The 14,796-nt window shown below is 38.5% G+C and overlaps 1 protein-coding gene across 1 annotated transcript in view; it reads right to left on the minus strand.

Annotated features, from left to right (window-relative positions):
* The window catches only part of GFRAL (GDNF family receptor alpha like), a 121,241-nt gene that overhangs the window by 100,148 nt on the left and 6,297 nt on the right, over positions 1–14,796 (minus strand). Inside the window, exons 2-3 of the mRNA XM_088479743.1 lie at positions 12,275–12,409; positions 69–221 (exon numbers count right to left, since the gene is read on the minus strand). Of these exons, the coding sequence (XP_088335869.1) occupies positions 69–221; positions 12,275–12,409 (288 nt within the window). The remainder of the gene's footprint in view (positions 1–68; positions 222–12,274; positions 12,410–14,796) is intronic.

Consider the following 14,796-nt stretch of genomic DNA (forward strand, 5'->3'; position numbering starts at 1 on the left):
GTAGACATTTATGTAATTTTAGTTAAACAATATCAACACTAAATATACAGTAGCACAAAGTTGCTTACCATTTCTGGGGTTACAGTCCTTTGCCAGTAGTTTCTTAACAGTGCAGTAAATATCTTCGGCACAGGTGCATTCTTTAAACTCTGGGTATTTCTCAGTGAAATAAAATATGGTTATATTGCAATTCATTACATATTTCAGTTGGCAGTCCAACCCTACAATAAAAACAAAACATTGTTTGACCATATTTAAATAAAATGAAGCACAAAAAATGTAGTGCAAGCATAATAACTTTTTTGTTAGCATTATCATTGTTTTACACAATAATCAGGTAAAAATTCTTATGGGCATCGATATATTGATATGCTAATTTATACATCAATGAATATAATATTTAAATGTAAGACATCGATAACATATGTTTGACAAAGTGCACCGAAGTAAACTTGTTGCTACAGTAGTATATACAGTATGTCATATGTAGAATTGTTACAGTAGTGTATACAGTATGTCATATGTAGAATTGCTACAGTAGTGTATACAGATTGTCATATGTAGAATTGTTACAGTAGTGTATACAGTATGTCATATGTACAATTGCTACAGTAGTGTATACAGTACAGTATGTCATATGTACAATTGCTACAGTAGTGTATAAAGTATGTCACATATAGAATTGCTACAGTAGTGTATACAATATGTCATATGTAGAATTTCTACAGTAGTGTATACAGTATGTCATATATACAATTGCTACAGTAGTGTATACAGTATGTCACATATAGAATTGCTACAGTAGTGTATAAAGTATGTCACATATAGAATTGCTACAGTAGTGTATACAGTATGTCATATGTAGAATTGCTACAGTAGTGTATACAGTATGTCATATGTAGAATTTTTACAGTAGTGTATACAGTATGTCATATGTAGAATTGCTACAGTAATGTATATAGTATGTCACATGTATAATTGCTACAGTAGTGTATACAGTATGTCATATGTACAATTGCTACAGTAGTGTATACAGTACAGTATGTCATATGTACAATTGCTACAGTAGTGTATACAGTATGTCACATATAGAATTGCTACAGTAGTGTATACAGTATGTCATATGTAGAATTGTTACAGTAGTGTATACAGTATGTCATATGTAGAATTGCTACAGTAGAGTATACAGTAAGTCAAATGTAGAATTGCTACAGTAGTGTATACAGTATGTCATATGTAGAATTGCTACAGTAGTGTATACAGTACAGTATGTCATATGTACAATTGCTACAGTAGTGTATAAAGTATGTCACATATAGAATTGCTACAGTAGTGTTTACAGTATGTCATATGTAGAATTGCTACAGTAGTGTATACAGTATGTCATATGTACAATTGCTACAGTAGTGTATATAGTATGTCACATATAGAATTGCTACAGTAGTGTATACAGTATGTCATATGTAGAATTTTTACAGTAGTGTATACAGTATGTCATATGTAGAATTGCTACAGTAATGTATACAGTATGTCACATGTAGAATTGCTACAGTAGTGTATACAGTATGTCATATGTAGAATTGCTACAGTAGTGTATACAGTATGTCATATGTAGAATTTTTACAGTAGTGTATACAGTACGTCATATGTAGAATTGCTACAGTAATGTATACGGTATGTCACATGTAGAATTGCTACAGTAGTGTATACAGTATGTCATATGTAGAATTGCTACAGTAGTGTATACAGTACAGTATGTCATATGTAGAATTGCTACAGTAGTGTATAAAATATGTCACATATAGAATTGCTACAGTAGTGTATACAGTATGTCATATGTAGAATTGCTACAGTAGTGTATACAGTATGTCATATGTACAATTGCTACAGTAGTGTATATAGTATGTCACATATAGAACTGCTACAGTAGTGTATACAGTATGTCATATGTAGAATTTTTACAGTAGTGTATACAGTATGTCATATGTAGAATTGCTACAGTAATGTATACAGTATGTCACATGTAGAATTGCTACAGTAGAGTATACAGTACAGTATGTCATATGTACAATTGCTACAGTAGTGTATAAAGTATGTCACATATAGAATTGCTACAGTAGTGTATACAGTATGTCACATATAGAATTGCTACAGTAGTGTATACAGTATGTCATATGTAGAATTTTTACAGTAGTGTATACAGTATGTCATATGTAGAATTGCTACAGTAATGTATACAGTATGTCACATGTAGAATTGCTACAGTAGTGTATACAGTATGTCATATGTAGAATTGCTACAGTAGTGTATACAGTACAGTATGTCATATGTACAATTGCTACAGTAGTGTATAAAGTATGTCACATATAGAATTGCTACAGTAGTGTATACAGTATGTCATATGTAGAATTGCTACAGTAGTGTATACAGTATGTCATATGTACAATTGCTACAGTAGTGTATACAGTATCATATGTAGAATTGCTACAGTAGTGTATACAGTATGTCATATGTAGAATTATCTTGGACAAAACAGAGAAAATAGACAATAGAACACCAACTGCACACGTGTGTAGAATAAATACCCTTACTTTAAATACTGTAAGTTTGTAGTAAGCCTTTAGATATCAACGATAATTAAAAGGACCCAAGCTGTGTTTGATGTGCCTTTTATTTATAGTACTCTGGTAGGCGATCCATTCATCTGTATTTCAGGATTGTCATTATTTGTGCAATTTACTACACTGTAGATTACAAGTATCCTTTATTATACAGTGTTGTACTAGATTATTTTCATTCTTTTCTTTCCTCCATGCTGCCTGGGAGAAATATATTTATGTGATGCAGAAAATCACATGAAAGGAAGAACTCACTACAAGCATATTTTAAGCAGGGGTATTTATTCTACACATGTTTGCATTTGGTGCACTACTCTATCTGGGATTTATTGCGTATAACTCTATTAGGCCTATTTATCAAATCATGTTTGTGGGATATTCTCTGAAAACATCTGTTTCCCGCAAATATTAAATATTCTCCGAATGTTCCATGGAGGGAACACAGCAGATATCGGAAATATCTGCTGTAGTTCCTCCATTTGATCCAGCATCCACAGCCCCCAAAGGTTTCTATGGTGCTGCGAGCTGTCAGATTTACCAAGCTCCAGAATGTGCACCGAGGAACCGAAACAGCCAGAATGGGCTCTTATTGGTGCCCGTCTCCTGGCAAGAGAACATTGGTAAATTTGTGTGAAAATATGAATTTTCTCTAATTTACACCAAAAATTATTTATCACATCCGCATAAAAAAAACACGGATGTGATAAATATGCCCCTAGATGTCTTTATTTATATGTTATAACACTATTGAGTATTTTCTCTGTGTGAGATAATTCTACATCATGGAATAATAGAGAGAACATCATCCACAACACTGTAAGAGCATCACTTGTATGTAAAGATTTTTGTTTTAAAGGTGAGTGCCACCTATTGCCTTTGTAGCAGCAGTGTTTTAGATGCACTGATATTATTTCACTTGTACACTTATTTTGAGAATAGTTATATCCGCCGGTCACAATCTCGATGCTGGAACGCCAGCTAAGGAGATATGACAGGCGTCATGATACAAACGCCTGTCATAATACCGACGCCGGAATACAGAAGGCCATGGGCCCGACTGAGGTAAGCTAGGCACTCGTTCTGTTGCCATGGGGGGTGGTCAGGTTTAGGGCACCCTGGGGGGACTTTGATTTAGGCACCACCTGGGGAGAGTTAGGGTCAGGCTAGGGGAAGGGGGGTTAGGGTTAGGCACCTGCCGGAGGGAGGTTAGGGTTAGGCACCCAACTGGGAGGATTAGGTTTAGGGTGCGGGGAGGGGAGTTAGGTTTAGGCACTAACAGGGGGATGTTAGGGTTAGGCACTAGGGAGGGAGGTTAAGGATAGGCTACCCTAAAGGCAGGTTAGGGTTAGGGATGGGACAGGGGAGAGTTAGACTACTTACCTCAGCCTATCAGGATTTCAGCCTCTCGGTCTCTCCTTGTCGGGATTTGAATAGGCGGCTAAACAGCTGCCAGTAATACAATCCCATTCCCTTATTTTGTATGTAATATGTACTTAAAGTTGGGCTTATGGTGTACAGTTGGCCAAGTAACTCAACTCCATACTCCACAAGCCTGCTGTGCAAGCAAAGTATCATTTTGCATCTTGTGATATTACTGTATTACAAAGAGCATGTGCCCTTCTAATTGTATTTATTCAATTTGCTGTGTGCTATCTGAAACAGAAACAATGAGCATTTGGATGTACCAAACTTAACTTATGTGCCACAACTTTTACAACTGTAGATGTTGCTAAAGAATTGGTAAGTAGTGCTAGAAAAAAAATGTGTTTTAAATCGTGAGATACTGCACAGCTATAATGTCATCAATTTGTTTTGCTTGCTATTAAATTATATTAAAATTTGTACAGCTAAATATCACAAATAGCAGATATACCTCATATTCTATAGTGCAAGTGTAACTGTATGTAATGAGCTTCAGTAACATACAGGGCCGGATTAAGGCTTGTGGGGGCCCCAGAGCAACCAAGTTGCGGGGGCCCCCTTCAAGCCACACAGAGCTGAGCCCAGCCATGCCCCCAGTAGCAGTCCCCCCTCAACAGTAGTCCCCCCAGGAGTACCCCTAGTAGTAATCCTCCTCTATGCTGCATCCCCCAGTAGTGGCCCCAGCAGTGTGCAGTGCCTCCAATAGTATCCCCAGCAGTGCCCCTAGTAGTACCCCCAGCAGTGTCCCTAGTAGTATTCCTTTCCCCCCCAGCAGTGCCCCTAGTAGAAGTCCTTTCCCCCCCAGCAGTGCCCCTAGTAGTTCTTTCCCCCCCAGCAGTGTCCCTAGTAGTAGTCCGTTCCCTCCCCAGCAGTGCCCTTAGTAGTAATCCTTTCCCCCCCCAGCAGTGCTCCTAGTAGTAGTCCTTTCCCCCCCCACCGCAGTGCCCTTAGTAGTAGTCCTTTGCCGCCCAGCAGTGCCCCTAGTAGTAGTCCTTCCCCCCCACAGCAGTGCCCCTAGTAGTAGTCCTCCCCCCCGAGCAGTGCCCTTAGGAGTAGTTGTCCCCACCCCCAGACACACACACAGAAAAATAAATAAATCTCCACTTACCTTAATCCCCGCTCCGGCATCTGCTCCTCAGTCAGGTGTCCTCCCGGGCCGGCCCACTCTACATGATGGGAGAGATGTCATCGTCTCTCCCATCAGCCACTGCGGGAGCCAGAAGACAGAGGCTCTGGCAGTGGGCCGCAGCGCAGCAGCCGATGAGAGTCTGTGTGACTCTCATCGGCTGCTAAAACAAACACACAGCTGCCGGCGGCGGCTGTGTGTTTGTGCTGTGTCGTGCGGACGGCACTTATGTGCCGTCCACACTACCACCCTGCCCCAAGCTGATGCAGCAGCACTGACTGTGCTGCTAAATGCAGTAGTGTGGGGGCCCTCTGTGTGTGGGGGCCCAGGGTCGGCCGCCCTGTTGCACCTCCCTTAATCCGGCCCTGGTAACATACACTGAGATGTTTATTTACTAAGTAAACCCGACACTTCAGTTTGTTTTGATGCCCTATATTTAAAAGTGCAATGCTCTTACTAGCAAGAGACAGCTAGTAAAAGCACTGCCCTTTTAAATATCAGGCATTAACACAAACAGAAGTGTCGGGACTTAGTAAATAAACCCCTGGGTCTCATATATGGAGCACAGAAGGCTTTGACTTCATCCACCTCTGTGTCGGTGCACGTAAGGTTTATTTGGATTTCAGATTTGGGTATATTTATTTGAACAACTCTGCTAGTTTTCAGTTGAACCTTTATCTTTACATTCTCAAGCTTACCCACAGCTATTGCGAGCGGCCAGGATAATGGTCGCGATAGTCAAGACCATCGCGATCATCAGGCTTGCGACGAGACCCTTGTGGTAGGGTCTCATGGCTGCAAGCCCCAGAGAGCTTCTGGCTCTAATAGAGCTGGAAGCTCTCTCACTAACATCACTTTTGATGTCAGTGGGGCCGCCCACAAACAGCAGGCGTTTGCTTGGGTTCGCCTACGTTTGTGAAGCCACCCCCTGGCCACGCCTACAAAACGGGGCGAGCTGTCAATCAACATCGACAGCCGCTCCTTCTGTAGTAAGCCACAGAGCGAGTGCTTTTTGCAGCTACTGTAGCAAAAATGTTTGAATATAGCTCAGGTGATTAAAGGCCAATAACAATGCTTATGCCTACAATTCTGTGGGCAAACAGTCTATTGTAATTTTTGCTGGTATCCATGTATCCAGAACACACACTTCAAAGTACAGCTATGACAGCTAAAACCTTGGCCATGAAATTGAAGTTTATATCAAAAGCTTGTATTAATTTTTTATGCTGCAGAAGATCTTAGGTGGCTCTCTATACTTCTCTCTCAGGATATTGCGGCTATGATCATGTGTGAGAATTTTAGAAGTCTGTTGAACTGATAAAGTCGCACAGAGAACTCGAATATATATATTTTTTCCCTTCGGAATAAAAACGTTGCTTTCAAATTTCTTATTCTTTATTAAATGTATTCACCTAAAGCATTTCACACCGAGCACAGCATTTGCCAATTCCACACAGATAAACTAGATTCACTATGGGGGAAATGTAATAGAGCACGATTTTGATGACAAGTTCAATCTCACTGCAAAACTATTTCAAATTGATAGAGATTTTGGCATCAAATGCAAGCTGCAATAAATGTAAAATTATTAGCACTGTGTTTGAAAACCTGATGGTGCTTTAATGAAACCCGTTACAATTTTTTTGTAAAATGGTAAAAAAAAACTGATTACCTGGGCCTGACCTTGTCTGAGGGGCACAGCAAGCTGTGGAGGAGCAAAAATGTCTCCCTCCACAGCGCATGTACTGCAGAGGAGTTCATTCCTACTTCTCCACAGCTCGGTGGGTCCTTCAGGAGCTAACTTCTAGTATTTTTATTGTTTTCTTTTTCCTGAAGGGGCATGGACACACAGTGCCTGACTGGGGCATAAAGGGCCCACTGGGGGAATTCAGTAGTAGGGCCCATGTTTAATGGGTGTGGTTATCCACCAACTAGCCACCACAGTTGTTTGGCTAACCATTAGGCAAATATTGGTGTTTTGTCTATAGAAGAAAACCAAGAACCAATTTTTTTCAGTGGTCCTGTTCCACAAGGTAACTGACCTTCTAAGTAGCAGTGTACAATTCAGTGCAACGTCTGGAACATGACCCCTAGAAGAGGGTGTGAGGCCCTCAGGCAGTGGGGCCCGCCGGGGATTTCCCCTATAACCCCTGTGGACCCCAGTCCAACCCTGTGGACACATCTCACAGAATTTGGCCACACCTCCTTTTCTCCCAAGTCCGCAATTTGTCTCAGCAGCCCTGAGTCCCCCCTAGAGGTCTGTAAACAATGATAAGTAGCCCAGCATGGTCAAAAATGGAAGTGAGTGCTGACATTTTTTGGTGGAACTTTCTCTAACAACTTAGAAACCTGCAGTTTCTGTAATTACATGCTAATATAATGGTAATTTGTATTTGTTAAATAAATGGGAATGTTTTTTTCTGGTAGGTCCCATTCCAAATTGGCATTCCTTAAAGATTTTCCAGTGAGTTTCTCTTTAATACATCCAGCAATTTTTAACTCTCCTCAAATTTGCAGAAAATCAGTGATTTTAACAAATCACATTCTATTACGGTTTCCCCCTATATTGGATCGGCAGTGGTTATATGGGACAAAACTGTTAATTTTCTCAAAAAAAGGTGCTGCATGCTGTGTGTCTATCTGTACAATATATAGAGAATGATATTTACACTTCACTTGCAAGCTGCAGTCCAAGACATACTGTACCCTAATCTAATCTAATCAGGAACTGATGACAAACAAATTATCTATTTGCATACATTTTGTAATAAACAGTAGAATTACATAATTGCAGAGATCATAGGATAAAAAATATTTAAAAATGTAGAAACTGAAAAATATTAATTCATTTTCATATATTATTTCATGTAAAAGACCATTTATATGCAATTGTCATATTTACTAAATATTCAAACAGATCTGCTTTTATACAGCCTCAGCGAGACAAATAAAATAATAATCGGGGATTAACATCAATGCTGTTCTCTAGAGACAGCTGAATAAATATTAAAAGCAAACACTAAATATTGATAAAATAAGGGATTGATGCTTGTGCTGAAGCATAAAATCAACAAAGACAGGCCAATACAAGTACAGGACATTAATACCTTTATATTATAGCATACACACTTTGTTCATTATATACATCAGACTTAAATGGCCATTAGTCAAGATAGTTAAATAGAGCTTTTATAATGTGGCTTTTAGAAAATTACAAATACATTTAATTTAATGTTTACAATAGTTTTGTATTTTTCCCTCTTAAATGTTATGTTGGTCTCTGCTTTATGACATTAGGAAATCATTAACCGCTTCTACTTATCTATGCTGTTCACTTGGTTGGCTTGAGAACTTGCAGTGATGGCACACTTCTTCCGAATTACAAAATTAAAAGTACAGACATCTTTCTTTTAGCACAACAAGTGTTGCCAATATACAGTATATATTAACTTCAAATCATTTTTCTCAGATCAGCTCTGTAGAGCTCTTCTTCCTTTCCCACCAACTCTGAAAATTTCCATAAATTGAGTCATACAGTAATTAGAGTTGTATAAAGCCCTACAAATTCTGTGCCTTATGATTTATCCAAGTTTCAGCTAATTGCTTATTTGAATCAATTCATGGGAGCAGCTCTGATTCAGTCCATTAACTTCCTATCCGTGATCTACAAACTCTATGGGAGCAGCTCTGATCCAGCCTACCAACTTCCTATCTGTGATCTACAACTCTATGGGAGCAGCTCTGATCCAGCCTACCAACTTCCTATATGTGATCTACAACTCTATGGGAGCAGCTCTGATCCAGCCCACCAACTTCCTATCTGTGATCTACAACTCTATGGGAGCAGCTCTGATCCAGCCTACCAACTTCCTATATGAGATCTACAACTCTATGGGAGCAGCTCTGATCCAGCCCACCAACTTCCTATCTGTGATCTACAACTCTATGGGAGCAGCTCTGATCCAGCCTACCAACTTCCTATATGTGATCTACAACTCTATGGGAGCAGCTCTGATCCAGCCCACCAACTTCCTATCTGTGATCTACAACTCTATGGGAGCAGCTCTGATCCAGCCCACCAACTTCCTATCTGTGATCTACAACTCTATGGGAGCAGCTCTGATCCAGCCTACCAACTTCCTATCTGTGATCTACAACTCTATGGCAGCAGCTCTGATCCAGCCCACCAACTTCCTATCTGTGATCTACAACTCTATGGTAGCAGCTCTGATTCAGTCCATTAACTTCCTATCTGTGATCTACAAACTCTATGCGATCAGCTATGATTCAATCCACCAACTTCCTATCTGTGATCTACAACTCTATGGAAGCAGCTCTGATCCAGCCCACCAACTTCCTATCTGCAATCTACAACTCTATGGGAGCAGCTCTGATCCAGCCTACCAACTTCCTATATGTGATCTACAACTCTATGGGAGTAGCTCTGATCCAGCCCACCAACTTCCTATATGTGATCTACAAACTGTATGGAAGCAGCTCTGATTCAGTCCACCAACCTCCTATCTGCAATCTACAAACTCTATGGGAGCAGCTCTGATCCAGCCCACCAACTTCCTATATGTGATCTACAAACTGTATGGAAGCAGCTCTGATTCAGTCCACCAACTTCCTATCTGTGATCTACAAACTCTATGGGAGCAGCTCTGATCCAGCCCACCAACTTCCTATGTGTGATCTACAAACTCTATGGGAGCAGCTCTGATCCAGTCCACCAACTTCCTATCTGCAATCTTTATTGTGTATAAAGCAACATTAATATTGCTTTATGAACATTATTATTTTTATGTATAATAATAGTGGCAAGATACATGCTGTCTAGAATCTGCATAAGCCACCAGTTCCCAAATTGCCACGAATTAAACAAACATGAAAGTATAATTTGTAAAGCTATAATTTTTGCTAAGTGCACATCTAATGAGAGGTCTCTGTGATGTCATGCTGTGCTTTTTCCTCTATCTAATGATTCTAGCAGTGATGGCTGGTTACCACAGATCTGGCTGGTTTGGAATTTTACAATTGCATTATAAAAAACATTAAGGGACAGATTCCCCTAGCCATGTGAGGCCTTGCATACAAAGTATTGGGTTATTATGGTAGGAGAACTTTGCTTAATGCCACATAGGGCCTGATTCGCAGTGTACACAGTGTCGATGTCGGATGCAAGCGGACAATCTTTTCAGTCTGCGCATGTGTCCTGATGGCTACCGCTGGGAGATGCAGAATTGCAGAGAGCTAATTTCAGTGGGTGTTCCTGGATGGTAACAGGGGAATGTGTGTGTGTTACAGTCAGTGACTGCATTTTTTTCCACATTTGCGCTGATTTTGGTTGCCATGTTCAGATGGACTTTCTGTGCCTCCATAGGGCTGGGGTAATGTTCGATGGTGCATCTTAATATACAAAGCTGGTGGGCTTCTCTGTATGAACCCATCGGCTGTGGCATTAGCATAGAGATGCAGTCACACTGCGGTAAAAGACGCAGTCGTGGTTGCATTAGCATCCACCTCTGAATCAGGCCCATAGTATTAGCATATGAATTTTCTATTTATGGCTAATTTAATCTGCCCATAGAAGGGAATACCTGAGAATTTATACTTTGCACTACACAACTGCAAAAGGTGCAGTGTCTATCCAAGAACAATCAACATGTACATCATCACCCACATCACTATCGGCAGGGGCCACACTGCTAGATGCATATATAACATGCCTATTTTTGTTTCTCCCATGTTAGACTGTGGTGATTTTCTTAATCTTGGATTCAAATCTAAAGATCAGAGTTTTATTTCCAGATAACCTAAATGGAACCTTAGCGATCATGCTATGCACTTGACCATTGCCAAGTCATCCATGTCACTCTGAAAACATTTCTAAGCCAATAATTTTCACCCTGCAATAGTGACCTTCCTCTTACATATTGAATGGCTTTTTTTCTTGCCTGGCACTTGTTTGTTACACTTGTTTATGATTGAGGACTTTATGCTTATTACCCACTTGTTAAATGCCAGTATCTAGCTGTATAACTGCAGAATCTTCTCGATTTATACAACTTCACAAACAGCTTCTAAAACACAGGTGATTATTCAGATTGCTATGCATTGTATACAGTTGACATTTGATTCATTGCATTTTTTAAAAATTGACTGAGAATGAAGAAGAATCAGTAAATTACTCCCTGTACTAGCATTGATTATTTAAAGCCTAATCTTACCGCCTTTGAGTTCATCCTTATAATCCTATTAAGGATGGCGCTGTCCATTATGGTACTACTGTCTCATCATAATCATCTTCAAACTTCTAAGAATAATCACTGGCACTACAGTGTAATGTCAGACAAAGTTTTTTTTTGTCTTGATATATAAAATGTAAATAATATTTAGGGGTAGATTTACTAAAGTTAGAGTTCTTAGAAGTGGAGATGTTGCCTATAGCCACCAATTAGATTCTACTTAACATTTAACTTGCACCTAAAAACTGTAGCTTTAGTAAATATACCCCTTATAGTAGCTGCTTCCTTTTAGTGATGTATCATAAGGTTTCTGCAAAGGTGTGACTACAGTAAATAATTAAAGCACTGTATCACAATTTGATAAAGACCGTGACACATATTTGCAAAATTCACAAGTTTTATAATAATTCGACCTGCCAACATACCCTATTCAGTCTATTAATTCATGTGTCTGCCTCATATACAAAAAACAATAACTTTGGCTTAAGGGTATTTTCAGTGACCTACTGTGCTTCATGTTATGAACTAAGTGTGAAAAGTATAGAAATGAAAATGATAATCAGAATAGTCAGAAGTCAGGCCATTGATTAGTCACACCTCAAGTCACAAGTCACAATTACAAATAGTAACATTTACTGATGCTTTGAGAATATGTATTATTCCCTTGCAAGCATGCATAATAATAAAATAATTATGTGTAAACATGAAGAAAAACGTCAAAACATTACATTTAACTAAACTTTATTAATAGAAAACAGGAAATTTTGTGCTATTATGTAAAATGGTTAATGAAATTATTCCTAATTTAGAATGAATTATTTAGCATAAAATGGTAACATTTTAATATACGTATTAGTTACCTGAAAATTCGCACATTCTTTCTGTTGCATTCCAGAGTCCTCCACATTCATCTTGAGAGATTCTACACCTGTCTCTCAAGTTAAGACAATGTAAAGCTTGAGAGGCAGAGAAGTTCAAAAGTATAAACCAAAGAGCTGAAAAATATAAAACAGAATTAATCGATATTGTGTCTGGATATATATACACTATCGGTCAAAGGTTTTAGAACACCACCATTTTTTTCAAAATATACAGTATTTTAGTGAATAACCTGAAATGGTTCAAAGATAAGCGATCAACTTCTAGAGCTTAAAAAAAAGTTTAGGTTAGAGAAAACTGAAAATAATGTACATTTCAGGGTAATTAAAAAAGGCCTATTTCAAGGAAGAAGTAATGGGTTAAACAATTTCCAACTATTATGCAGCAATGAAAAGGAGGCTTAGCTGAGATCTTTGGTTTATCATGCAAAGTGTTTGTATGCCCATTGAATTAAGGAAAGGATGGTTCCTCAGTGTGTCAGGTCAGTTTACTATGTGGTATCTTCCTGATGTATTTAAGCCCAAAATTAAACAGGACAATTATTTCATAGTAAAACCATGTTTTGCTATAATAACATTGCCTTTTTAAATATAAACCCCTGTGACACAAACTTTCAAACATTGAGAAGGATGCATGATTTTCTTAGGCACTTTTGTTGTATTCCAAATCAGTGACTTGCACAGAGTGAATGCCTTCCTGAACCAAAAGAACTACCACAGCATTTTGCAGCACCATGAAATACCTCCCGGTCTATGCCTAATTGGTCAAGAGATCATCCTACAGCAAGATAAAGACCCAAAACAAATGGCCAACTCAATCTGCAGATCTAGACTCCTTTAAGCTGATTTGTTGGGATGAACTGGACAGAATGGGAAAAGCAAAGCAACCTTCAAGTGCAACACTATTGTGGAAACTTTTGCAACAATGTTAGGAAGAAATTCCACAACATTATTTGATTTTCATTGTAAAAAGAATGACACAAGTTTGGTGATTATATCTGCAAAATGTGTTTACATTTGTGAATCAAAAATTTAGATAACATTTTGATAAACAATATGCATTCACAGTACATTGTTAAAATAAACTTCAATAAAAACTGGAGAAATTGGTTCTAAAACTATATATAAATAAAACAATAAAATAAACATTTTGGGGTCCACCCCCCGTCATCAGGACCCCGAAACGTTGCACAGTAAAGCACTGGAGTTCGTTTGATTACTGCAGTCTGGGAGTGCTGTTTTTTTCTGAAATCATTTATATGGAGGGGTACTTCACCCCTAGATGAGCACCCCAGCAAGTATTTGTTAGCTCTATGCAACGAGTGCCGGTATTGTGTTGTATAGTGTACCATATATATCAGTAGAAAATACTGCTGAATTATCTGTGGTAGTCCGGAATAAATAGCAAATACAAAATCGGCCCTCCACTCTGGACAAATGAGGCTTAGATCACATATATATATATATATAATATACATATATATATATATATATATATATATATATATATATGTAGCACTAATCCACGGCACTCGCCATTCTAAGACTTGGGGTGCAACATGATATGTGACCACATAGTTTAAATAGAAATCACGGGGGCTCTGCACTCACCAAAAATAACTAACGATAATAATAATAATAAACATAATAAACAGTGGGGTTTTGGTTCATGAATTGATCAATGCATTTAAGCTTGCAGCCCCCGTCAAGGGACTATTGCTCAGAATTATAACATGGAAATAGCTATCACATTAGTGTTAAACTCTAGGTATGCTATCTGGTTTAAAGCTCACAGCAACTTTGCTTTTAAAGGTGAGACAGTCACATAGAATTAATATTTTTGTGATCACATTTTCTCATGCACCCCTTTAAACTGTTTAATATAGCTTGTGTCCTAGGTGCTTTGCAACAGGCGTGCTAAAATGACCAAATATGTCATCTGGCAAATTTGCAGCTTTAAAATCACTAAGCTGTGGACAAAGCATTGTCATTAGAGCTGCCAATAAGGGCGGGTCTATTGTGATCCAAGACCTGTCTGATCTTATTAGGCAGATAATAAGCCGCCAACTAGCAGACAGTAACACGTATAAAATGCTATTGTCTGATCCCACACCAATATTTAAAAAGGACCTTGATATTGTGTTACAAAGTGCTTGTGACTCATCCATCATTTCAGTACAAACCAAGAAATTGCTAACCAAGGATTTTCCTGTCAAGCCTTACTTTATATTTTACCCAAAGTGCACAAGAGCCTGCAGTGCCCCCAGGGCAGATCGATTATTTCAGCCTGGGGGTCATTATTCCAAACAATTTCTATTTATTTGAACATTTTTTAACAGCCATGCATCAAGGCAAAATAATATTTTTTAAAAGATACAACATCTTTACTTGTAGCACTTGATAAAATTTCTCATATTCCCGATCATTGCCTTTTTTGTTGTATTGACATGAATTCATTATATACATGTATTCACCATGATTTGGATATCTCTGCTACTAAATAA

Source organism: Taudactylus pleione, unplaced genomic scaffold (assembly GCF_031769625.1).
Source record: "Taudactylus pleione unplaced genomic scaffold, aTauple2 ptg000244l, whole genome shotgun sequence".
NCBI lineage: Eukaryota > Metazoa > Chordata > Amphibia > Anura > Myobatrachidae > Taudactylus > Taudactylus pleione.